The sequence below is a fragment of the Spinacia oleracea genome, chromosome 3, assembly GCF_020520425.1.
Source record: "Spinacia oleracea cultivar Varoflay chromosome 3, BTI_SOV_V1, whole genome shotgun sequence".
NCBI lineage: Eukaryota > Viridiplantae > Streptophyta > Magnoliopsida > Caryophyllales > Amaranthaceae > Spinacia > Spinacia oleracea.
Genome location: NC_079489.1, coordinates 18112393 through 18137538, shown reverse-complemented (window position 1 = coordinate 18137538; position 25146 = coordinate 18112393). Strand labels below are relative to the sequence as shown.

Genomic DNA, 25146 nt, shown 5'->3' with positions numbered 1-25146 from the left:
ATAAATAACATTTGGTTTCAATAATTGATAAGGTGGTGTGGATTCATTCGAGTTGAGGGTTTTTAATCAACTCGTCGATCGGAACAATTAGTGCGTAGATTGCGAAGGGATCTACTTGTAAAAAGATTCGAAAACATCAAAATTCACTGATGGCGTCAAACTAGAACCGGTGGAGTACGAGTTGTGCTTTAGGATAAAGAATAGTAATTGTTGTGATTGTAACAGTTATATATTTTCTCTAATTATGTGGTATACATATCTACTTTATCATAGTAGATGTCATACGGCTGATTATTAATGATATTATTCTTCCCCATCAAAAAATAAATAAATCATATTTACATATCCTTGAAAAGGTTCAGATTAGTAGTATAAGAAAATAAGTTTGTAAAAGTTGATTTCGGGTTTAGCAAGTGAAAATCATGTGAGTAAAATGTATTATTGCAAAAATTTGGTATTATTATAGAAAATACACAAAGAGGATAAGTGTTAGATTCTGTTAAGTATACTACACTTATTTCTATAACACACCCTTAATGTATATTTAAGTTTAGAAAAGACGTAGTAGTTTTATCGTGAAATAAGTGGTTTTTTTCATGGTGAAGACTGAAGAGTCTTGCTACTAAGGGTGGTTTTAAAAGTGTACTTTTGATGCCCCTATCGTTATTCTCCGTACTTCTATTCGGCTGGATAGGTTCATAGGTTTACATTTTTTCATTCACTTTATTTATTTATTTTTATATCCACTTTTTCTACATACATCTCTCTTAATTTATTTACTTTTTATTATTACACGCACTCACCTTTTAAAAAGACTTGTTATAAGTGAGTAAAACAAAACAAAAAAGAGAGAAGGGAGTTTTTGTTTTTCCCCCTTTTTTAACATAGGCTGAATTTTACATTAAATAAAAACAGAATTACAACATAACTAAAAGTTTACCAAAGTCACATCGTGCCCTAATAGCTACTCAGTATTACACAAAGGCTACTCAAAACATAAGATATAGTTGCTTCTCCTTCTAGCAGATCTTGGTTGCTGAAACCCAGTGTTTCGTTTTCACCGGAGATCGTCACGTCCTCACCGGAAATGGAGACGAAGATAGGGCGGTAGACAATAAGAGACTTCCCTGGAAACATGTAAACTTTGGAATACAAGAAAAGAAGTGGAACAAGAAGACTTTCACGGGTTGGATGAGAACTGACTGTGAGCATTCCACTTTTCTCACTAACAACAAGAGTCATTACCAATGATTCGGTAAGCATGCTATGAATTCCCACAAAGTGGGGAGCAGCGTTCAGATAAGGAGTTTTGAAAGCAATGAGAATAAATCTCGTTGCTCACTAAAATGAACTAACTAAAAAGTTAATTCTCAAAAACCAACTAACAAACCAAACCCGAGAACACCCGATCCTCCGACCACACGTACCTTCTCCCTTCGTTCTAATTAAAATCATAACCAATATTACTATCTAACCAAAGATAACCTACTCCAAAGTTCAAACATCACACTTTGGAGGAGAAGAGGACACGGAGGAGAGGACACTTATCCTTAACACCCTCATCCTAGAATCTAATTCCAACCCTTCTGCTCCCTCCATACTCCACATTGGATATAACCATAGAGCACACTCAACAAAAAACCACAAAGAACGCCCACTAACCACAACCTTAAAAGGTACCCTGCTAAAAAACAAGAGAATCAAGCAAACTACTACACAAAATAGCCTGAAATCACACAACTTAACTGCAAAAGCTAACCAAACCTCTACACTAAAGTCGAGAGAAAAGCTACGGGATTTCAAAAAAAAAACACAACACACAAATAGCCTAATTAAACAAACCCAAAATTGAAACCCTCAATTAAAACTTTACCTTGACCTTTACCTTTACCATTACCGTCAAGATAGAGGTGGTACGAACTACGAGACAACGACGACGTTCTAAAGAGATTTGGGATTAAAGAGGCCAAAACACTAACCAATCACAACCTAGTGAAAAACAATTCCTATCCCAACAACTAAGAGGGGTTGAAATTCCGATGAACGAAACTTGTCACCGCTTCTTCTTCGTCACCGGTGAAATACCACCAACAGTTACGACAACAATGTTTCGCCGACGTTGGCTCAAACAACTAGTTATTACTACGGTGGTGGCATGCAAGTGCAAGCTCGATGGCGGTCGTTAAGCTTACGACCACCAGTGAGCAGGCGGCCGCCACTAGAGTTTGGGTATTTATTTTCCTTAGAGAAGATGAAAGGTAGAGATAAATAGATTTTTTTAGAGGTTTCCTAATTTCTAAGAGATTGTTGCTTCTAATGTATTTTAATTTTGTTGGTAGCAAAACCTAACAATTATCAATTCGTGTGAGAGTGCTCATATTCCTTTTGTCTCTAAATATTTTTCCTGATTTGACTTTTTTTATCTCACAAAAAGATTTCAAACATGAAGAACAAAAAGAGACGGAAGAAGTAAGTCATAAGTCGCACAGTCAAAAAGTCACAATTGCCACCCAATACTCTCCTTTGGCGTTTTATTTATTTTCTTATTTGGACAATGAGGTTGCACTGTAATAAATTGTTTTCTTCCTATTGAAATCATCCGTCATTTCCTTCTTAAAATTATTGATAAAGATCTTATTAGCTAGGCCATAATGAATCTGATTGATCATAGATTCACAGCTTAGCGGATAAGACATTTTGAAAGAAAGGGATGATGTGGGGATTACCTACCCCAAAGTTTTCCTAGACAGGATTGCACCCTAACTTTTTGAAAAGGTAAAATTATTTCCAAAAGGATAAACGTAGCTTGATATCTTATACGTTAATCATGAATTCGTATGTATACATTTTTTTTTGAGGGAATTTGTATGTATAACTAGGTAAGTAGCGCCATATAATTACAATCTAATTACAATAGTATTAATACAATAATACTAAGCCGTATAATTTGAATATTTGATTACAATAATGTGAATATAATAATACATAACACTAATAAACCCATTTAATTATCACTAATAGTCAACGTAGGTGCCTATCATAATTCATAACATATGGGGCAAATGGGCAATGCATCGTCATAACACTTCCAAGTTGTGGTTGCAATAACAATAATTGGTGAAGTGGATAAGAGCAACAACAACTTGGATATAATGCAAGAAAATGATGTTTAAGAATGTGGCATGATTGTTGATGTGTCATTTATGTGTATACCAAATAACTAAATAATGTTTTGTTATTTTATCCCAATAATAAAATATCTCGTTAGTTGTCTTATTATAGTTGTCTTATTAGACTATGTATATACTTGGATTTACCGATGAGATTCATGTCTTATAAATCTAGATAAGTTGCAATTAGATCTTATTAAGTCAATAAAATTACAATCATGTAATAAAACTTATCCCTTTTGCAATTAGGCCTGACTAGGTCCAATTAGTGATGTAAATGAGTCGAGTCGAGTAATAAACTTATCGAGCTAAGCTTGTTAAGAAATATTTGTATTCGAGCTAAGCTTGAGCTTGAACGAGCTTTTATTTTTTTTTGTTCGAGCCAAACTCATTTAATAAAATACTTGCTCGGGGCTCGGCTTGAGCTTGTCGTTGTATTTCGAGATCGGGCTCAAATCTAATGAGCATATATTAAACGAGCTTTGCAACTCAACCTTTTTTATGATGATAAAAGAAAGCTATTTTAACAGGTAAAGATTATCAAAATTTAATATCAAAATTAAATCATCCATTACAAATGAATATATGATTTAGGGATTTCGAAGAGGAAGCCGACATATGACACATATCACATATGAATATATGATTTAGGGATTTGATCGACTTAATTGACAAAATTCAAGCAAATTTACATTGACGTACTATTGATATTCTAGATGTATACTTCCTATTTTTTTTTACCATATTATCATGGACTTGACCATTATACTAAATAATATACATTCCACAATTAAATTTGTATTATTTTATTAAAATATTTTACTAGCTACTAACGAGTTAGAAATGGGCTACTAATGAGTTATAAACGGGTTGTTTATGAACACTAATGAGTCGAACTGAATGTTGTTGGAGTAAAACTCATTTAATAAACGACGCTTAAATATTGCTCGGCCTCGTTCAATTTCTTAATGAACGAGCTTTGACCGAGCTTGTTCGCGAGCTATTCACGAAGGTCCTAGCTCATTTACAACCCTAAGTCCAATAAGTTCCAACTAGGTTTGATCAGGTCAATTAATTTTAATAAACTCAGATAAGTTCAGATTTCATTTGACAAAACTAAAAGAACACTCCTATAGTCGTTATTATAATATATATTACGGAGTAATATACACTTGGTTTAATAATGACGTTGGATATATAATTACTTGGTATTTGGTAGGTTGTCATAATCATATACTCCCTCTGTCCCGGAATACTTGACCTGTTTTCCTTATCGGGTCGTCCCTTAATACTTGACCTGTTTCTAAAAATGGAAATATTTTAACAATATTATATTATTTCTCACTCCACCCCTATTAACCCACCTACCCCCTACTCCATACAAAAAATAATTAAAAATTCAACCCTTACTCTCCCCCAACCCCACCTCTTAACCCACCTTCCACTAACTACATTAAAATAATACCCCACTATCAACTACTACCTATTAAATTAAATAAGTCAATTCAAGTCCCTTAAACTCTGTGCCGGTCAAATCGGGTCGAGTATTCCGGGACGGAGGGAGTACTTATTATAACTATATAAGCTTAAAGTAATAGAAGAACAACATATTTTATGGGTCACTCATAAGTCATAACAGAAGCTTATACTACGTATTTATGAATTGGACAGAATCCACAACACATTATTTGATGACTCTCTCTCTCTCTCTCTCTCAGGATGAGCAAACCGGATGTCCACTGAGTAGCCAAAAGAAGAGAAGGTATGTCCATTGTCCATCGCATTGTGTGTCTAAATACATGCATGATACATGTCAATATTTAAGATTTTAAGGTGGTATCAAATCCCAGATTGATTGGCCTTTTATAACTGGTCATTTTCAAGTCACTGGTTAAGGGATTTTTATTGGATGTTAATTACCAATAAGGGCTATAATTTCTTCTGGTGTGCTCTAAATTCTAAAGACACTCACGTTTGAAAAGACGTATTTTAAACCAATGTTACTCACACGTGACAAAATAGGAGAGAAAATATCACATTCTAAGCTTGGGAAGTTATTCCCACTATAGCCGATTGATTTTAGTGTAGAATCTTTATAAGTGGACCAAACTCTTCTTTTGAATTGTCCAAGCCCATTTGAAGTACCATAATATATACTTCGTGTGTATATATATATATATATATATATATATATATATATATATATATATATATATATATATATATTATCCATATATATATATATATGGATAATCTTTGAACTTTTTTTTACATCCTTTGGCTTAGAGAAAGAACGGTAGTCATTGTTGACTTGCACTGTCATACTTATTGTCATTGATTATAAAAACAATCATTTTTCTAATACCGCTTAAAGTTGCAAAAAAAAATCTCACAAAAAAAATTGAATTTAACTGGTGCATTGCCCATTTGCCCCATATTGAGACGAATCTAATAAGACTCCACGCGGCTTTGTTTTTCCCTTAAGTATCAATCACAAAAGGAAGTTAAAGGAGCTTGTGTGAATAGTGTCTCAAATCCAATTGTGCCATGTAAATAAGAATGGAGGAAGTATGTAACAAGGTACTGAAATAAAGTGAACCAATCAAGAAGCCTAAATCTTCCAAGTGGGTAAACAAATGGGGAAGGCCATGGCACGACGAAGGTGGATGTGGGTCGGGCTGAGCCGTGAGCTTGAACGAGTCTGTATTACGCTACACTCACTTGTTAGACCGGGCTAGAAAAATTTCAAAAACGGGGCCCAAGCCTACGTGCCCTCATGCCGGGCTGGCAGGGGTCTTGTCGTGCTTTTCCTAAAAAATGCGGTCCAAACCCGATCCTCAGCCCAGGAATTGATGTCTGTGCCGGCCCGAGTTGGCAGGACCCACAACCATCTTTAGGCATGGGATTAGGGGACTTATATTGTGTGTCATTAAAAGAAGTACAAATTAGGTAGTATTCTTTTACTAAAATTATAAATATTTTTTGCAAGTGACTGAAATGAGCCACGAGGACAAGTGAATTACAAATAGGGAACGGAGATCAAACTTGTGACATATCATATATAAACTATCCATTTTAAATTTTAACCATTAGGCCGAACCTTACCTTGTTTTTCTTGTATGGAAACACATGCCCCAAATAAATCATTAACATGACCCATAAAACAAACCCGATTTGTAATAGATCCCGAACCCGAGTAGACAAACTTTACTAGTTTAACCTTAAATATATTGGGCCCTTCGAGGTTCAAATAGAAATCCATTTTAATGGATCCAAGATTGGCAACCCAATAGGGCCGAAACCAACCAACCCGATCCTATTAAGTATTAACCCAGTTACATTGCTTACATACTAACATTCTCAGTCCTCCCTCTTCGGCTCCGGCGACTCGTACACTGGTATCTTTTTCTCTTTTTTTCCATTTACGAGTTCAATATCATATGAATTCAAGCTTAATTATTTGTTTTGGGTTTTCTCTTCATTTCTCAGCATATCTTGATTGAATTATAAACTGCTTAATTCAACTTTTAAGGATAATAAATATGGGGGAAGAGGAGATTTTTAGCTTGTTAAATTCTCCAAATTTGTTGCTAAAATCTGAGCTTTGTTCATTATACTATATAGGATTAGCTGATGTAACTTATGTGTTTGTTTGGTTAATGGGTTGTTGGTTTAATTTAATTTATTTTTCTGATTGGTATATTTGATGTTTGATGATCACTTTGTTTAATTTCATACGAAGTACTATACCTTTTTGTGAATGCCGACCCCATGTTGTATAGTTCTATTTTTCAAGGAAATTACACCCGGTAGTCCTGAGTGTATTAGACACCGACTAATCCGGATTTGAGCCGAGTCATGTTCCAATTGGGGGGCTTTCTTAACAAATGCTGCTGCGTCCAGGGTCTACTAGCTGATTCAAGAACTTGTTGCTTGTTTTAAATTGTAATGTAGTTGTTATAAAATATTTATAACGAAATGTTGGAATTGCATTACCTTTTCGAGTTGAAGCATTATTTTTTATGATTAAGTTATGTGCTTAAATCCTGGTGACCTAGCTAGCTATGATAATTGATAAATACAAAGAATTGGTATTTATGATGTACGGAGTAATTGGATGTTGATATCGAGTTCTGTAGTTGAAAAACTATAGCTTTATTTATTGAAGAAGTGAATAGAATACAAAAAATTCGTGAATATGATCATTTTGTTTTTTTGCTTGGGCGGTTTGATATCGAAATAGTTGGGTTATGTATAGAGAATAAAGTCCCATGAATAGTGAAAAATGGTGCCTTAATATTTTGACATGGTCATGTATTTTCAGGTGGGGCTTTTGTTAATACTGTGGAAAATATTCAATTAGACTAAAATGGCAGCTGCAGTTGCTTCACCATCTTTGGATATTTTAGGTGTGTATCTCGCTGATTATTGCTTATGCTTAAGGATGATTTCATAGATGGAATTTGAAGGAGCTCAGGTACTGAAATTTGTTGTTGATTTTCCTTTTAGTTCGAGACCAAGAAGGATTTTCCATTTGGACTGGTCCGCCTTTCGAAAATGGTCAACCAAATACCAAGATGCCTAAAGTTCCTTGCGCCAGTGCCACATTTACTGAAGATGGATCTAGGCTAATGGTGATTAAACCTGACAGCATTATCAGTATATATGATTGTAAGACCTACAAGGAGATCAGATCATTTCAAGTTCCAAACTTTGCTGCTGCAAATTTATCTCCCCGTGGGACTTACCTTCAGACATTTCAGAAACAATCGTCACCTCAGGAGAAAAATGTGAACTTATGGAGTGTAGAGACTGGTGCTTCTGTGTATAACTTTTCTCAAAAGAATATGAGTAAAACAACATGGTATGTATGATACACTTGAAGTTACTTCAATATATATTCGGAAGTCTGGACTTATTCTTGATTCGATTTTGTGCATTTGATTGTTTCTAATTTTATTTTTCATTTTCATACATCCGAAATTATTCTTCCCTTTCCTTTCCCATGAATCTATTTGAGGCAGAAGTCTGTTGGCTAAATTTTACTTTTGCAGAAGCATCAGGATATCAGGCTATGTAAGGATATCCGAGATGATTTTTTTCCTGTTCTTTTGACTAGGTAGAGGAATCTCTTGATTTATCATGATGGACGATGCTCTGTTATCATTTTCCCCTCTCTTTCAATAGTCTATGTTCTCTATTTTCCGACATTTCTTCTGGAATCAGTCTAATGGATCTTGTGATTTATTATATATCTTAGAATTTAGTTCTTTCTATTCAGACAAAAAAGGGATGGGGGTCATGGTCTCATGGGGCAACAAATTAAGATAATTATTGAATAACTTGTATAGGATGATGGAAGTGATAGTTTTTTTGGTACATAGTTTTATTTTCTTTTTCAAGTCTTGTTAAACATTTGTACTCCCAGTGTAAATGTTTGTGATCTGTCTCCAGGCCTTCTATTCGGTTCAGCTCTGATGAAGCTGCTGCATCTCGGCTTGCCACAAATGAAATACAGTTTTTTGATCCTGCTGATTTCTCTAAAGGATTTGTATCTCGCCTCAAAGTCCCAGGAGTAGCGGCAGTTCAACTTTCCAAGTTGCCTGGTTCACATGTTGCTACGTTTGTTCCTGAATCCAAGGTTGGTCTATTTGAATTGGGCCTCCATCTCATCTCAATGTAAATATATTTGGTCAAGATGAACTTTCAGAATGTCAGCATGCTTGTTATATTACAGATGTTCGTGCTTTCTTCCTGACCTGTAGGCTGTAGGCTGTAAGCTGCAGCCTGGTTAGTAGGTTGGCATTTGAACAAACTTCTACACTTGAAGCAAACGATTACTTAGTACTTACATATTTTTATGAGTTTACTGGTCACTATGTTTGAACCGAGAAGATATCTATGTTAGATTGCTGCATAGAATCAACGGGGTTATAGAAAAGGGGCCTCAACTGTAAAAAGTTCGTAATATATTCCTTTTGATGCTGTACCCTATGAGAAAAGGCAGTCTCTAAGTGTATAAAATAGATTTTTGAAGGCCAACTTGTTTTACTTGTTGAGCATTTTTACCCCTACCAGATAGTCTTCTTGTGTAAATGAGTTCCTTCTCCCACTGATGTTCTTTTTAGGGAGTTCCTGCAAGTGTCCAGATATTTGCCTGTGGAAGCGATGCCTCTAACCAGCCTCTTGCCCGACGCAGTTTCTTCCGTTGTTCAACTGTGCAATTACATTGGAATTATGGTTCTACTGGTCTTCTAGCTGTGGCTCAAGCAGATGTTGACAAAACCAACCAGAGTTATTATGGAGAGTCAAAATTAAGTTATTTGACAACCGATGGAGCTCATGAAGGACTTGTACCTCTTCGTATGTGACCATGATGTATATGGTTTGAAACTTTGAATTATGATTACTCTTTTAACATTTCTGATTAGTTCAGTTCATCAACAGGCAAGGAGGGACCCATTCATGATGTTCAGTGGTCCTGCACTGGTTCAGAATTTGCTGTTGTCTATGGATGTATCCTTTCATTGGATCTAAGGATGATGTACTTTAAAGTTGTCCATGAAAATGATATTCCATTCTTTTTCCCCCACTACAGCTTCCATGATATGCCCAATGGCTCAGATGGGGTGTGTCACGTGTGTGTGATTAATTAGTTTCTAACTTCAGAGTTGTTTATGTGGATTGAGGGTTGTTCATATAAAGGCTAAATATGACAGTGGTTTATTTTAACATTCTTATCATTTTTTGATGTTGCTTTTCCTTAACTTGACTCTAGTTATGCCTGCTAAAGCTACAGTGTTCGACAGGAAGTGCAATCCCCTTCTTGAGCTTGGCTCAGGCCCGTACAACACCATCAAATGGAATCCCAAGGGAAGATGTATCCTTAGAAGAGTTGATGCACCCGCATTTTTATCATTTATATTCTTCATATCCCCTCTCCCCCTCTTTTAGTTGTATTCTTCTTTATTCATGTTAATATCCTTGAATCCTCTCATACAGTTTTGTGCTTGGCTGGTTTCGGAAACTTACCTGGTGATATGGTATGTTGAATTGGCTTTCCCTTAATTAGTTTTTATACGAAGTATATAGTTAATTTACCCAACAGCTGTTGATAATTGTATGCTTCTGCTTGTTAGTGGTAATGGTGCATATATCTGAAATTTAGGTACAGGACTGGGTGATTGTTGTTGTTCTTGTTGTCATCTGATATATGATGGTACATGCCTCCCAAATGCCCATCTTTAATGCTGCTTTGCCAGTTGCCCCTGTTAGAATACTGTTTGTGACCAGAAATTTTTCTTTCACAAGGTTCTCTTTTTAGGTTTAATCATTTGTCACAACTCACATCCTTTTGTTTGGTAAACATATTATTATACTCTTTGCCTGATTAGGGTCTGGTGATTTGTGCAGTTTGTAGTCTTCCGTGTCATTAGTTGGAAAGACATACCTTAAGATGATGCACACATCTAATCACAATTGTATTCACACCAAACCCGCGACCAGTTATAAGTTTCTTCAACAACCATAATCTTTTTATTCTTTTTAACCTAAAACTGGACAAAGCCACCCATAATGGCTGGAAGACTGCATAAATTTCTGAGTTATAGTTGGTTTTGTGTAAAAGAAGGTTATTCTTGTGAAAAACTGTAATTTTGGGGTGATTTTGTCATTTGCGTGCAAGTTATTCTTCCTTGTAAGAGACCATGTCAGTGGTAAACTTAGTAGATTACTATCAGCCTGTGAATCTGTGATGATAGTGATCTTGGAGTCCTGGAAGCTATAGCCTAAAATTAGATGTACCTTTCTTCTCCGCATGGTTGCAATTTGATTCTTGAAGTCTATGCGATCTCATAGTTTGAACTGTTATAGGTTTCCATAAGCACTAAGTTCCTTAACTGTTTCTATAACAGGCTTGTTTTTAAGGGGATGTAATTCATATTTCCTGCAATATAGTAGAGTATTTGTGAAATAGGTCCCAGGAAATTGTGTAGTTTTTGATAGGCATGAATGGCCTTCATTTGACTCAAGGCTAAATGTAGTCAAGGATGATTGATCTGGCCATGTGCTTTCTTAGACAACTGCATGATTCTATCTTAAATTTTTTTGATGGACCTTTGAGAGTGTTTCAGGCTTTCTGGGATTGCACAGAGAAAAAGCAGCTTGGAACAACTAAAGCCGAGTGGTCGGTTATTAGTGAATGGTCGCCTAATGGCTGCTTCTTTATGACCGCTTCAACGGCACCAAGACGTCAGATTGATAATGGGTATGCTTTTTTTTTTTCTTTTTCTTTTCCCCTTATGAGTTATAATGGATTATGAATTTTCATCATGAACCTGTGAATGTGATCTTAAGTGATGCTGTTGATTACCAAAATGTAACAAGTCATCTTTAAGTTCCTATAGAAAATATCATGATTTAGGGTGCGTTCTATTCACCTGATTTTCACTTATTTTTCTGAATTTATCTTATCTGAACTTATCAACACTTATTTTTTAGTTATAAATTGTACTTGACCAACCCTTATTTTTCGTGAATTTATCTTATCTACACTTATATAAACTTGCTTTTACTGAAATAAATGGAATTAAGGTGAACATAACAAAGCCTAAATCTGAGAAATGCTGCTATTTCTATTTTGTCGACATGAAAGTTCAAGGTTTCGTTATCCAAGTTTTTGTGTTCCGAAAGGTGGGTAGTGTGAGGAGTGAGAGAGAGACTTGCATGTTGGCCACATTTTTTTGGATTTTCTGTTAACCGTGTCTTATTTATTTGTAAGCTGTCTATTCTCTGTTTAGAGTAATTACTCCGTGATGAGGTATGTGATATCATATGCGCATTTAATTGTTTTTCTCGGCTGATCACGATAATACTTTCCTGCTATTACGTTATTGTCTGTAAAACTATTACTGTCCCTCATTTGAACAAATTTGCTTTCAATGCTTCCTTCCCTTTCTCTAAAAATGGTGTTGAATATGACATCTAAAGTGATGAGTGCATGTATTTTTTTCTGGCCACTGCCATATGCATATTTTACCATTTCTATAGTAATTTTATCTTTCCTCTAAAACATGGATCAATACTTTCACATTCACAAATTCATTATCTTTGCAAAACATTTAGAATTTATGATAAAACTTGTGGAAAATTGACTCCAAAAAGTTCTATATAAGTATCGCAATTGGAGAACAATAATTCGAGGTGATTGGTCAGTTCTATTTTCAAGGGTTTAGCAAATCTTTCTCTTACGTTTGGGTGGAAGTAAATAAGTAATTGATCATACATACTTCGGCATAATGTAGGATTAAGATTTTTCACCACAATGGATCATTGTATTACAAGAAGATGTTCGACAAGTTGTTCCAGGTTAGTGTGACACATATTTACTCTTCTTATGTTTCGTTTTGTGTCACATCGTGGTTTCATATTCATTGTTTTCTGCTATCAAACTCAGGCTGATTGGAAACCAGAATCAGCAGACAGGTTTGGTGATATTGCTGAACTTGTGAAGTCTGTTGGTTCATTGAAGATTGAGGAAACCAAATCACAAGGTTCCTTGCTCTCATATCTGCAGCTTATTCAGAACATATATCTTCATAAAAATACTGTTGTTTGAGTGATGAGATCTTCTTCTTGTAGGACAAGGGTCGAAACCTTCCCAGAATGCTACAAAAGCCAACCCAACAAATCTTCCACAGAAACCTTCTGCATATCGACCTCCTCATGCTAAGCAAGCAGCTTCTGTCAAGGCAGAGGTATATTCCAGCTACCTAGTACTGAACACTAATATTTCCAGTTGATTATCTTTTGAATTTTGATAGAATCAACCTAAATGGTTGGTATAGCTTGTTCTAGAGAACCTTCTATATCTTTTTAAATTTCAATGCTATAAATGTTTGTTTTATGACATCCAGAAATTTCCAATGTTGGCATGGCATTGAGCAGAATGACAAAATCCACAACATGTTTTGAAAATTTAAATGTGTAATATAATGTAGACAAGAAGTAATAAATAAGGGTCATATTCAATTCGACACTCAGGTCATATTTGTCTCCTCATCGGCTAGTTTTTCATTTCCTGCCTTTTGCATGGAGTTGGTGTAAATATAATTCTGCGACATTTTTGTTTATTTGAATTATGATGCATTGATGCTGTGTGGTTTATTGAGCAAACATTCCATTATTTTTAAACAGGCAATCCACTGACATCTAATTCCTTTCAAGATATTTGCTGTTTCTGTGGGTGATAAGCCATTTTGAATAATTTGATCTTGTGCTGGTCCATTTCCTATACACTTATTATTATGTATTTGTTGCAAGGAGGATATTGATGTTAGAGTTGAATATAATACATAAGTGGTTTCTCATGCTCAATAATTAATCTCGGTGTCACCTTTACTATGACATGGAATGGAAGGCAAGTCTGTGATGTTTTTCATTTATGCATTAAGGCGTGCAAAACATCGCAGACTTGCACTTATGGTTTAATCATATTGCATAGATGGAATGTAGTCGGAATCTGAAATAAAGTAGTCAAACTTACATAAACCAGTTTATAACTCATTTCTGTTTTTAATCTGGCAGCTACTTGGAGGAATGGATACACAGTAAGTGCTGATTTTTTTTTCTTCTTTCAAGATTCAACTTTTCTCCCCTCTTTTACAACTTACTTGAATGTGATATCCATGATTACACAGGGAAATGAGCAAAAATGCTTTGAAAAACAAGAAAAAGCGAGAAAAACAGCGGGAAAAGAAAGCAGCTGAGGGTTCTGGCAGCAACCCTTGATCAAGTGCTGGGTTAATGTTAATGTTAATTTTAATGTTTATGTATGGCATGCGGCGGAGATTGGTTTTCACCAAGTCCCTAAAATGCAGGCTCAGGAGGATTGGTTTTCACCAATAGCAGCACAATTTTGGGTGTGAACTATTTAAGTTTCGAGTGTCATACTGATGTACACTATTAAAGACTAGGTGAAATGTATCACTCAGATCTCTGCCACTTTACTAAAAAGATCATTTTGACTTTGTATAATCTTTATCAAGTCTTACATTTTAAGCAGTTGCGAATGTGAGGCTAACACATGGTCAAATAAGCAAGTATGACGACTAAGGGATTTTGAGTAACAGCCCTTCCCTAGAGGCTAAAGTCCATCATGCTGTACTAAAGATTATTATTATGTAATTGTTCCAGTTTCTTTCCTTTAACCTCAGTTCCCCCCCCCCCCCCCCCTCCCCCCCCATGACTGTATATCATGTTCTGGTAACCATTGTTGTACTTGCTTCTGCTAAGTTACTGCCAAATGCCGAGTTTGCTGTCGATGGATACATGCATTTGGGGACCTGTTGCAGTTCATTATGCTAGGTTCATTTTACAAATCATTAGTAGGGCTAGGGCTATGGCTATGGCTTCAACTAGCGGTGGCACCCACTAGTACCCTGGTCCCTGGCTGTCTGTCTGCCCAAGCCTTTTCTGTGCGCGTTGCACTCAATAATACCCTGGCTGGCTGACGCTTGAGAACACTTTCAGGTCGTCAAAGTTTTGCAATGCATCTGAGAGTACGTGAGAGTCTGATTGCCTCATGTCATGGTCAATGGATTAAAGAGCATTGACCGTTTTAGTGGTATGCTTATTTTCTGTTCTGTTTTACTCGCAACAATTTGACTTTTTGCACTATTCACAAACTTTCTTTAATAGTAATAGTGCTTTGTGAAGGAAATATGTAATCATGTAGGGTGCTGTTAGATTTGTCTTAATGTACATTTTCAAAATACTCCACTTTTACTTATTTATAACTGACAATATTACGAGCAATGGCTAAAGTCATGCATCGACAAACGTAAAAAGTCGAAGTCAAAGAAAACGAAGGAAGTACTTCATAATTGAATTTGAACTTACCTAGAAAATAAGAATAGTCTACACAAACAGCATTTGTTCATCTGGCTCAAACAAACTTTATAAATTTATTCAGATCTTGTAAGCCAAGTTCTAATTGATGAGTACTAGCATTGTAGCACATGCTACCCACTACTCAATACAATACAAAAAAGGAGGTAAGAAGCTAGAATAATGTGGTCATAATAAAACCAGGGTAACATTTATCAATCCTAGTTATCTCAGCAACCAACGGGAAGATCACAAACAGTAAGGTCTAGCAACACCATCCGAAACAGTAAGCTACATCCAACAAGAGACTAACAAGGGCGTAAAAAGGACACCATACGCTTCACGTAATTGCCGGCAAGATTACTAACCACGAAGGGCTTTCACTGCTTTATAGTTTCAGAGCAGTTGTCCAGGTGCCTTGTACACTAGGGTGCTTTGTGACATGTCTTGTCTTCAATTTAATCACCTTCCTCCCCAAAGCATTCCTCAACCTTGTTGCATGCAGCAGTACGTCTTCTTGAGTCATGTTCTTCACACAAACCACTCGTTCGTTCTTGTTTCCTATTAAACAATCAGATATAAAATTATGCAACGCCAGAGTGTTCACATCTAAATGTACGTACATACTTTAGCAGATGATCTAGAACTATGACTGTGAGTGAGATGATGAAAACAAATCAAATAGATCCAAAATGCTCTATAATCCCAATTCTCTATAAGCAAGCAACCCTACATTCCCTCTGCCATTTCTCTGCTCCTCTATCCTTCTTTCACACAATCACACCTTGTTTGGATGGGGGGATTTGGAGGGAAAAAGGAAAGGGAAGGGTACATTTTCTATTGTTTGGATAGTATATCAAGGGAGTGAGGAAATGGAGAGGAGGGAGATGGAAGGAATTTTGTCCTTCGACTCTCTAAGAAACAATGTCTCCAAAATTGGAAAGATTTGAAAGGAGAATGACAACCACAAAACTTAATAACACAGAAGAGACGACTCTACCCTTGCTAATACCATGTTTTTCCTCGTGTCACCCTTCTGCGTCAGATCCACCGACTGCCAATTCTCTTCTCCCTTCACTCTCTCTTCTCTGGAATTCCTACGGTCATTTTCTCTCTCTTAACTGAAATCCTTCTATAGTCATTTTCCTCACTTGTCCCCTCGCGTTTTTTTTCAAATTATATTCTACCACTCCAGCCTTCTCTCATGTTTGAGTTTTGGCCTATGTTTCTGGAGTATTGAAAATGAATGAATTGATGGCACTTGTCATTGAAATTATAGTTTTGCTTCCCCTACTCCTCCAGTCCTCCCTTCCCTCCATTTCTATCTTATCCAAACAATAGAACAGTTTATCTCCCCTCACCTTTCCACAACTCCACCTCCCCTTCCCTCCTAGGCTCCTAATAAATACATAACTAAACAAGTTGTTAATTCACAAACCCCTCTATCAATTGCATAACTCAGTACTTTCAGGAAGTCCAGCAAAGAACAACGCGCACATACTGATAACTTGATAAGAAACATAATTCCACACAGCTCCGATGAGTTCCAGCTTGGAAGCCCTCAACTAGAACTAAACCAGATATACATATTATAACAATACATAAAAAAATAACTGCTGCCAAGAAATAATCTCTCTTGCAAACCTTCAATAACAAGGAATAAAATATAGCCAAGAACCTAGAAAGGCCTTTTTTCTGTTGTCCTAGAACAGGATTTTATCTTTATGACACCCCTTTCTGCTTGATAACTTCTCTTCAAGCAATAGGTTCATGAAGAGTGCCAGTCAAGACATCAACCAAACGCAATATCAGTAAAAGCTTTCAATTTGAAAGACAGCCTGTCTGTCAAGATTTAGGTCCCATGTTCCCAAGAATTGGATTAGCCTTAGCTTGGTTGTCAATCCACAAGGATCAAAATCTGAAATCTAACTATTTTCCTTAACGTGGAGGGGAAAAAATATTTTTGCTTGCTATAAAATGAAAAAAAGAAGACAAAAGCAAGACACTCAAAATATAAATCAGAAAATATTGCATTAGTCATATGGTGGAATGTGAATCAGTAAAGAGTGGCACCAGAAATTACGTGTCATTCTCAAACCCTAAATTTTCTTCAGATTTATTCAAATGAAAAGGATGCTGAAGAGGCAAAAAGCACAGAGGGAGGCACTCACGGTAGAAAGCCTTTAGATGAGGATGCTGTCCACGAATGAGTTCTGTAACGACCTCTACCCGTGGGTTGCTCTCCTGAATTGATGGCAAATGTGTTTCCATGAATGCCCTGCAATGCGATAAATCATCTTTTCATAAGCTTCCAAGTGAATATTTATAGTCAGCACTCAGCACATGGAGGCTAATTATAAAGTACCTACAGTATCCCACACTAGTATCAATACCTCTAATGTTCTCGATAATTCTCATGCATGCACTCCTTTAAAGTGATAGGTTCAATAGTTCACCTCTTCAAGAGTGGTTTTATTGCAACCATCAAAGTTGGAAGAGAGGAGAGAGAATGCGTAAAATAATTGTGCACAGGAACCTAGTTGGATACCAACTAGAGCCATGCTTTGGTTCTCATCCATTTATATCTTTTCTGGCCAGATATTTAGCAAAGGACAGGGTTCCAGGCCTTCTAGCTTTACACCAAGATGAAAAAATGAGTATAAGCGGTGAAGCAAGTTGGATGCTGACAATGCTATTGTGCAGGCTGTCCCCATTCCTCACAGACTTTTGGTTTTGCAGACTTGTTACCTCAAATTCTTAAATCAACAAAGTTTGGCTAGAATATTTTCGGAATGAGCCCCTTAGCATCTGAGTGAAGTTGCTAGAAGCTACCATAGGGGTAGCTATACAATCAATGAAACAATGGCTCTTTACATGGAGGATCATAAGGGTTGTACTCATCAGAGTCGTCACAAACCAATAAACTAAATAACGGAAAGTTGATAGGGAAAGTATAAAATGGAAATAGTAAAGAGAAACACCTATAACGACATTTCAAAAGAAAATCAGCTTGTACTCATCAGAATTGTCACAAACCAATAAACTAAATAAGTTGACAACAGCCCAAAGAAACACAATCACCAGATACAGTCTTAGTTTTAAAAAGCGCGAAGCGCACTGAAGCGCAAAAGGGCCCTGGAGCTTAAGCGCAAAGCGAAAGCGCACGCTTTTCATAGGCGAAGCGCACCCAAAAAGAAATAATAAAATTTCAAAAGTTCAGAAAATATGGAAAGAAAGGTGAAAGAAAAAAAGAGAAATAAAAACGATGAAAGAAAAATTCAGAATCCGATGGGAGAAATCCGGCGAGAAGGCTAGAGAAATCCGGCTATGGGAGAAAATTGCACTAGGGTTTTCAAAAACTTCCCAAATATTCGCTTTTTTAGAAAAAGAAATCACGTGATACTTTAAAAATGAAGATTAGAGTCACGTGGCTTTATTTTTTATAAAAAATAAGGGTCTCATGTGCCCAGACTACAAGAAGCGCAAAGGCGCTAGGAAGCGCAGAAGCAACGAAGCGCTAGGATGCGCGCGCTTCTTGTATGTCGCTGGGTTTCAACTGGCAGAAGCTTTTGTTGTGAGCTTCCGAGCTTCCGAGCTTGAAGCGCAAAAAAGCACGCTTTTTAAAACTAAGGATACAGTGACAGCAACCCTCCAAGACAGTACTATGCTACAACTTAAAAAATAGGATTCCTTTATTTTGACATTATTGGACATGATCACAAGGTCTAAATATAATGTACCGAGCTACTCTATTCCAAGCAAAGCACCACCCTGGGGCACCCACATACAATAGAAGTACAGAACCCCATCAAAAGACCCCCTATGATCCTCAAATCCACATCCCTACCAAAATCCTTAACTCGAGTTCTTGTAACATCCCTCCTCAAAATGAACCCTAGGGAATTTGTAAACATTACGATACATATGCACTTCCAACGAAACTAACTGGACAAAGCCACTTACAATCCCCAAATGCTTATCTCCAACCAATCCTTTACCCGAGTCCAATCAACATAGCTCCTCAAACTGAATAAAATGTCAAAATAAGGCCTCCAACACTAGTATATGATTTATTTCTGGTTTCACAAAAAAATGAAGTTTTAAGCTTCAATTACCATCATAGTTCATCCCAACCATATCGAAAAAGCACTCAACTTTGAGATAATCGAAGCAAATTCCGAAATCAATACATCAAAAAATGGCCAATAAACTAAACCATGAAAAGATCAAACAAAAAACGATACCAATTTGACAATTTCAGGCAAATGCAATAACAATTATACAATTGCATCAGAATCTGCATATGGGCGCAAATGAAAAATCGAAAAAAAGAATTGCAGAACTATGCGTTTATTGAAGAAAAATTAACCAAAAGAAGAAATTTGAGTACAGGAGAAATTAGTGAGAAATAATACCTGATGCCTCTGCTGCTGCCTCCCCAATCGCAGTAGCTAACAATCAGTTTCTGAAGCTGCCAAACTCCCCTGAGCGACATTTTGGGAAATTATTTCAAATGAACTTTGTGATTTCTGCAGAAATTTCGTTTAGATTCTGAAAAGCAATAGCGAGTTTTGGGAATTAGGGTTTTTAATCTATTCGAGTAAAACCCCTCACAAATCACAATGTTTGGCAAAGAGTAGTTAAGGGACTTAAGGGCGCAAACTAGCATGCCATGTCAAGTTAGAGCTGGCAATCCACGACAATACACAACATTGGCTACCACAACGCAACACGAACTTAACCTAAAGTTACTAATACGAATCGGGAAAAGAATAAATCATTTCGTACGTTTACGCTTTAACTATGATCCCCTTGAATAATAAAAATAAAATGTTTAAAACTAACACAACTCTTGTTTGCTAAATAAATCATAACTCTAAAATCTAGACATATCATAAATTCATACCTCTAAAGAAAAAACAAAAGAAAAACAACTAATCCATAGTTTATATCCAATTCAAAACATGTCAATCCCTGATAAACTAATACGGAGTGGTAGATTCCATGGAAAATAAGCAAACGTACAATATTAATTTAACATATACCCCCTCCGTCCCGGAATACTTAACCTGTTTTCCTTATCGGGTCGTCCCTTAATACTTGACCTGTTTCTAAAAATGGAAATATTCTAACAATATTATATTATTTCTCACTCCACCCCTATTAACCCACCTACCCCTTACTCCATACAAAAAATAATTAAAAATTCAACCCCTACTCTCCCCCAACCCCACCCCTTTACACATTTCCCACTAACTACATTAAAATAATACCCCACTATCAACTACTACCTATTAAATTAAATAAGTCAATTCAAGTCCCTTAAACTCTGTGCCGGTCAAACCGAGTCGAGTATTCCGGGACGGAGGGAGTATAGATCATAACACTCTCCTCTATCCAGCTACTGCCGCACGATAATTACTTTCAATTTCCTCTATTCTATTTTATGGTTGATTGTTTGATGATTTTATATTTTTCGTTTAAATTGATTAATTTAACTTAGTTTATTATTAAACTTCTTTTAAATTTCGAATTTCAGGTTATAGTACGACATGTTAGTAAATTTTATTCAACATTAATATGGTCGTTAAAGATTTGACTAATAAAGACACCTTATGGAATATAATAAGAAAATTTGCTTAAATCTATATAAATTTTGCCATTATCTTTTTTTCTTCTAGAGAGAAGTAGAGTCCCAACCTTAGACCAGTACTCCGTACTCCGTACGACTATAATCAAACTTAAGTATCCCACAAGTCAATGGCTCAAAGTCATCTTATGTTCCACCAAAACATAAGATTGCTAAAAGAAGTCCCTCATTTTGCATGTAGTTCCCTCCCCAAAAGAAACGAGGTCATTAGATATCCGATTATAATTTACCCACAAAACAGTCCAATTTGCTGCACAATTCGGCGTCAATCACTCCGACGAAGCAGTTGCACAACCCCAGCAATGGCCAACTCCGCCGTGAATGCCGCCGCTTCAGTTCCTTCGAAGCCCACTATCACTCACGTTTTATTTGACATGGATGGTCTTTTACTAGGTAACTCTCACTTTTATATTTCTCTCTTTACTTCGTTAGTTATTGCTGCATTTGATTTGTTTGATTTAATGTTGTGTTTTTCTTATTTGGGTTGATTTTCTTGCTTGATTTGATGGCATTGTAATATGAGAAATCATGGAAGTTTGCATCTTTCTTCGTGTTTTGTTAAAAATAATGCTTACATATTCATGAAATTTATTTGTTATTTGTTTGCTTGCAACTTGCAAGTTACGGAGTACTTGATGATGAATTTTGGCGTAAATTGTTGTCTTAAATTAGGAGGGAATTGATGGGAATTGGGGATTCATTCAATGTTATCAGCTCCCTTAAGAGGATGGGAATTGGGGATTCATACATATTGATTGAAAGAACAAATTGCTGTTTTTATTTTCGATCTTTTGATCATCCGGATTCCGGATGGTCGTTTAGTTGAATGTAGGAAATACAGTTCTGGTGAAATCACAGTTTTGAGGATTTTTGAAATGAACTGTGAGTCTGTGTATAGGGTGGGGGGTACAAGTTAAGCTCTTTCCTCCACTTTGAAAAATATAAAGGTTAAGTTTGATAAAAAGATGTCTATGAAAAGGTTAGATCAACAAGGTTGTAGAATTTTCCAATTATTCTAGGTAGTTTCTGCAACTAATTGGATGATTGGTATACATTGTCCTTTGCAAGTGAGAATTCAAACACTGTATGGAAAGAAGTGTACCTGAACTTTGACAGACCGAAATTCTTATTTTCTTTACAAGTTTGCCCCTCTTTCTCTATATGAATGCATTACATTCCAGGGTTTTTTCACTCTTTTTTTTGGCGTCCATAAGTCTGACGAATCAGCTTGTGTTGAGCTCATAGTTATATACCAAGTATAATGTAATGAATAGCCATTCTCTTAATATTGTTTATTATCAGGTCATTGTGTCAGTGCTATTACTCATCATATTCTCTTCGCTTTCTTAGAACTTTAATGTTCTTGAACTTGGAGTCCATGCTGTTGCTGCGCTAGAGAATTCTGATATAGATCTAGGGATAAAATCTAAACTTGCTCTTTATGTCATGTTATTGCAGATACTGAGAAGTTCTATGGAGAAGTTCAGGAACATATACTGGCTAGATACAATAAAACATTTGACTGGTCTCTCAAAGCAAGAATGATGGGAATGAAAGCAATAGAAGCTGCTAGGATCTTTGTTGAAGAGACTGGAATAAGTGACTGTCTTTCAGCTGAGGACTTCATTGTAGAAAGGGAGGCAATGCTGGAGACCATGTTTCCAACGAGTGAGCTAATGCCAGGTATGCTTGACCTCATGTATTAAATTTTTGTTTTTGTTTTTCTTCTCTTTTTCAAATATCGACTATTCTCCTGTATTGCTGGACTCGATCCACCCCCGGGCTTAATTAGACACATTAGGTGAAATAATTTATAGGGAAGCCAGTGTATTAAAGAAACAGATGCCATAACTGAATTCTTCCTCCCTGGTGGAAACAAACTACGTGAATGCAGAATCTGTGGAGCAAACAGAGGTTCTAATGCTGCTGAACTGACATAATTTGGGGTTGATTATTTTGTCAAGTATTGGCACACTTAATGCCTCACAGCCATTTAATGCAGGACCATAATAAGCTTGCTTCAGTACTCTGGAGTCTAGAGTCTAGACAGTAGGGTTAGCAATCAAATTTTGTTTTATTCTTATTTTTCACACTTATGACATCAGTTATGGTGCAATTCTGCAAAGAAAATAAGTGATTTACATTTATGAACTCACAGTTGCTTGTCAGCTAGGACAAGAATGGGAAAACGCTGCATGGTTCAAGTATTACAAAAGAGAACAGAAATTTTCCTTACACTCCTAAACCGTAGCTTCCTTTTCTTTATCTACTAAGAAACTGCGATTTTGTAGTTCTTCTACAGCCCTTGGAACCTATATTTTCCTTCCACCTGAACCAAATACTGAAGCGTATTCCTTTCTTTGGTGAATAACAATACTTTGAATTGAATAGGCTTACTTTTTTTTCATGTGATTCTGTTTCAATTTCATCACTTAATCTTTCTGTTTCTTTTACTATCTTCACAACCTTACAGATTGGTTTTACTTTTCTGATACAGGGGTAGAAAGATTGATCAAACATTTGCATGCACACCAAGTGCCAATCTGTGTTGCCACTAGGTAAAGTTCTTCTCTTTCACCTTATCTTTCTGTATATTTGTGTCTAGGGACTAGGGGCGGGGATTATTATATGCACTCTTTCCTAGTATGTTAGAACGAGGGGGAGGAGGAAGGAACAAAGACTTCTCCTTCAGAAATTTTGTCGTAGTGATTAAATATTTTAAAGGATCTAGCATAGATTGCGTGGTCTTGTCTAAAACTTCTAATTGAGTTGTATGCCAAGTGTAATAACATTTTTAGGGCAGGAATTCCAGTTATATTTTAATGGTTATGGATTGGAGTATTATCAATGGTTTATTCAATCCTGCATTTTACCATAATGCATGAGACTCCTGTCCGTCTAGTCTAGGGAGGATTGGATTTATGTAGCTTTACTCAAAAAGATGTGCTTGGTATACGCTATAGAGGCTATTCCTATATAGTTACTGATGGGATTCACTTATCGAGACAGTTGCATGGTATTATAGAGCAACTTCTGATCACGGATGTGTTGAACATTGTAGCTCCCACAAACGGCATTTTGAGCTGAAAACTCAAAGACATACAGAACTATTTGCTTTAATGCATCATATTGTTACTGGAGATGACCCAGAAGTCAAGCAAGGAAAGCCATCTCCTGATGTATTTTTGGCAGCTGCCAGAAGATTTGAAGTAAGCGACAATGAACCTTCTCTCTATATTATTTTATATGAAAAAAGCAGAAGGAATGTGCCAGTGTCTATTACTTTGAAAATTTTAATTCGTAAATTTTGCAATTTGCATCATGTTAAAAGAAAGTATTTAACGTGCAGGGTGGACCTGTAAATTCAAAGCGTTGTCTTGTATTTGAAGATGCACCAGCAGGAGTTGAAGCTGCTAAAAATGCTGAAATGTAAGTATTTCTACCTGTAAAACATATGGCTAATGTCTTCTAAATAGCTAGAGATGGTTAAATTTGTTGTAAAGCGTGTGACAGATGGGCAATGGACAAGGTTACGTGAAAAGGTTTGAATTAGACCAGCTAGTCAGTTGGGTGTCATTTCCTTGAAGAAGTATAAATTGCTTGTAGCCTGTTCATGTGACCTGAAATGAAATCTAGTTAGTTACCATGAATTATACTTAATTGTAGCTGCAGTGTGTGCATGTTGTTTAGTCCTTAGAGATTTATTTGCATGTTAAAAATGGGCCTTTGACTGAATATTTTGTGCAGGTCTGTGGTTATGATTCCTGATCCAAGGTTGGACAGCTCGTATCACGCTGTTGCTGATGAGGTTCTGAAATCTTTAACGGACTTCAATCCTGCAGAATGGGGCTTGCCTCCTTTCGAAAGTGCAACATGCTAAGTTTATACTCCCTCCGTCCCGGAATACTTGACCTGTTTTCCTTATCGGGCCGTCCCTTAATACTTGACTTGTTTCTAAAAATGGAAATATTCCAACAATATTATATTATTTCTCACTCCACCCATATTAACCCACCTACCCCCTACTCCATACAAAAAATAATTAAAAATTCAACCCCTACTCTCCCAACCCCACCCCTTTACACATTTCCCACTAACTACATTAAAATAATACTCCACTATCAACTACTACCTATTAAATTAAATAAGTCAATTCAAGTTCTTTAAACTCTGTGCCGGTCAAACCGGGTCGAGTATTCCGGGACGGAGGGAGTAACACTTAGTGTTGCATCAGCTGCAGGAATGCTACTTAGTCAAAGCGCCCATCTTCAAGCCGCCTCATTTTTCTTTTTGCAGTGTTTTACAAACACTATTTCGATTATTTGCCTCCTTATTTGTGGAGTGTTGCATGTACAGTTGATTATTTACCCTCATTTTTCAAAATTTATTTATCACATGAAACATTTGTAACTTCCATGAATTTCTTTTGACTAACTTCCA

General features: G+C 36.3%; 3 protein-coding genes across 4 annotated transcripts; 2 read left to right on the top strand and 1 right to left on the bottom strand.

The window, feature by feature from the left end:
• The first annotated feature begins 4792 nt into the window (after positions 1–4792).
• Positions 4793–14377, top strand: LOC110785415 (uncharacterized). 2 transcript variants are annotated; one of them, XM_021989856.2, is made up of 14 exons: positions 4793–4932; positions 7495–7579; positions 7680–8034; positions 8625–8811; positions 9299–9533; positions 9618–9686; positions 9949–10050; positions 10173–10213; positions 11303–11436; positions 12473–12536; positions 12625–12721; positions 12810–12925; positions 13755–13777; positions 13868–14377. In XM_021989856.2, exons 2-14 carry the CDS (start codon positions 7540–7542, stop codon positions 13956–13958), a joined length of 1554 nt encoding a protein of 517 aa, XP_021845548.1. In that variant the 5' UTR covers positions 4793–4932; positions 7495–7539; the 3' UTR covers positions 13959–14377. The 2 variants fall into 2 exon arrangements, with proteins under 2 accessions (XP_021845548.1, XP_021845547.1); XM_021989855.2 differs by lacking the exon at positions 4793–4932 and adding an exon at positions 6493–6568.
• A 646-nt stretch (positions 14378–15023) lies between these two features.
• LOC110785416 (54S ribosomal protein L51, mitochondrial) lies at positions 15024–19693 on the bottom strand. Its single transcript, XM_021989857.2, has 3 exons — positions 19472–19693; positions 17228–17334; positions 15024–15617 (listed from the first exon to the last, which is right to left on the bottom strand). Exons 1-3 carry the CDS (start codon positions 19549–19551, stop codon positions 15445–15447), a joined length of 360 nt encoding a protein of 119 aa, XP_021845549.1. The 5' UTR covers positions 19552–19693; the 3' UTR covers positions 15024–15444.
• A 1051-nt stretch (positions 19694–20744) lies between these two features.
• Positions 20745–25116, top strand: LOC110785386 ((DL)-glycerol-3-phosphatase 2). The gene is made up of 6 exons (XM_021989815.2): positions 20745–21099; positions 22165–22389; positions 23204–23264; positions 23768–23915; positions 24056–24135; positions 24454–25116. Exons 1-6 carry the CDS (start codon positions 20817–20819, stop codon positions 24584–24586), a joined length of 930 nt encoding a protein of 309 aa, XP_021845507.2. The 5' UTR covers positions 20745–20816; the 3' UTR covers positions 24587–25116.
• Positions 25117–25146: the final 30 nt, after the last annotated feature.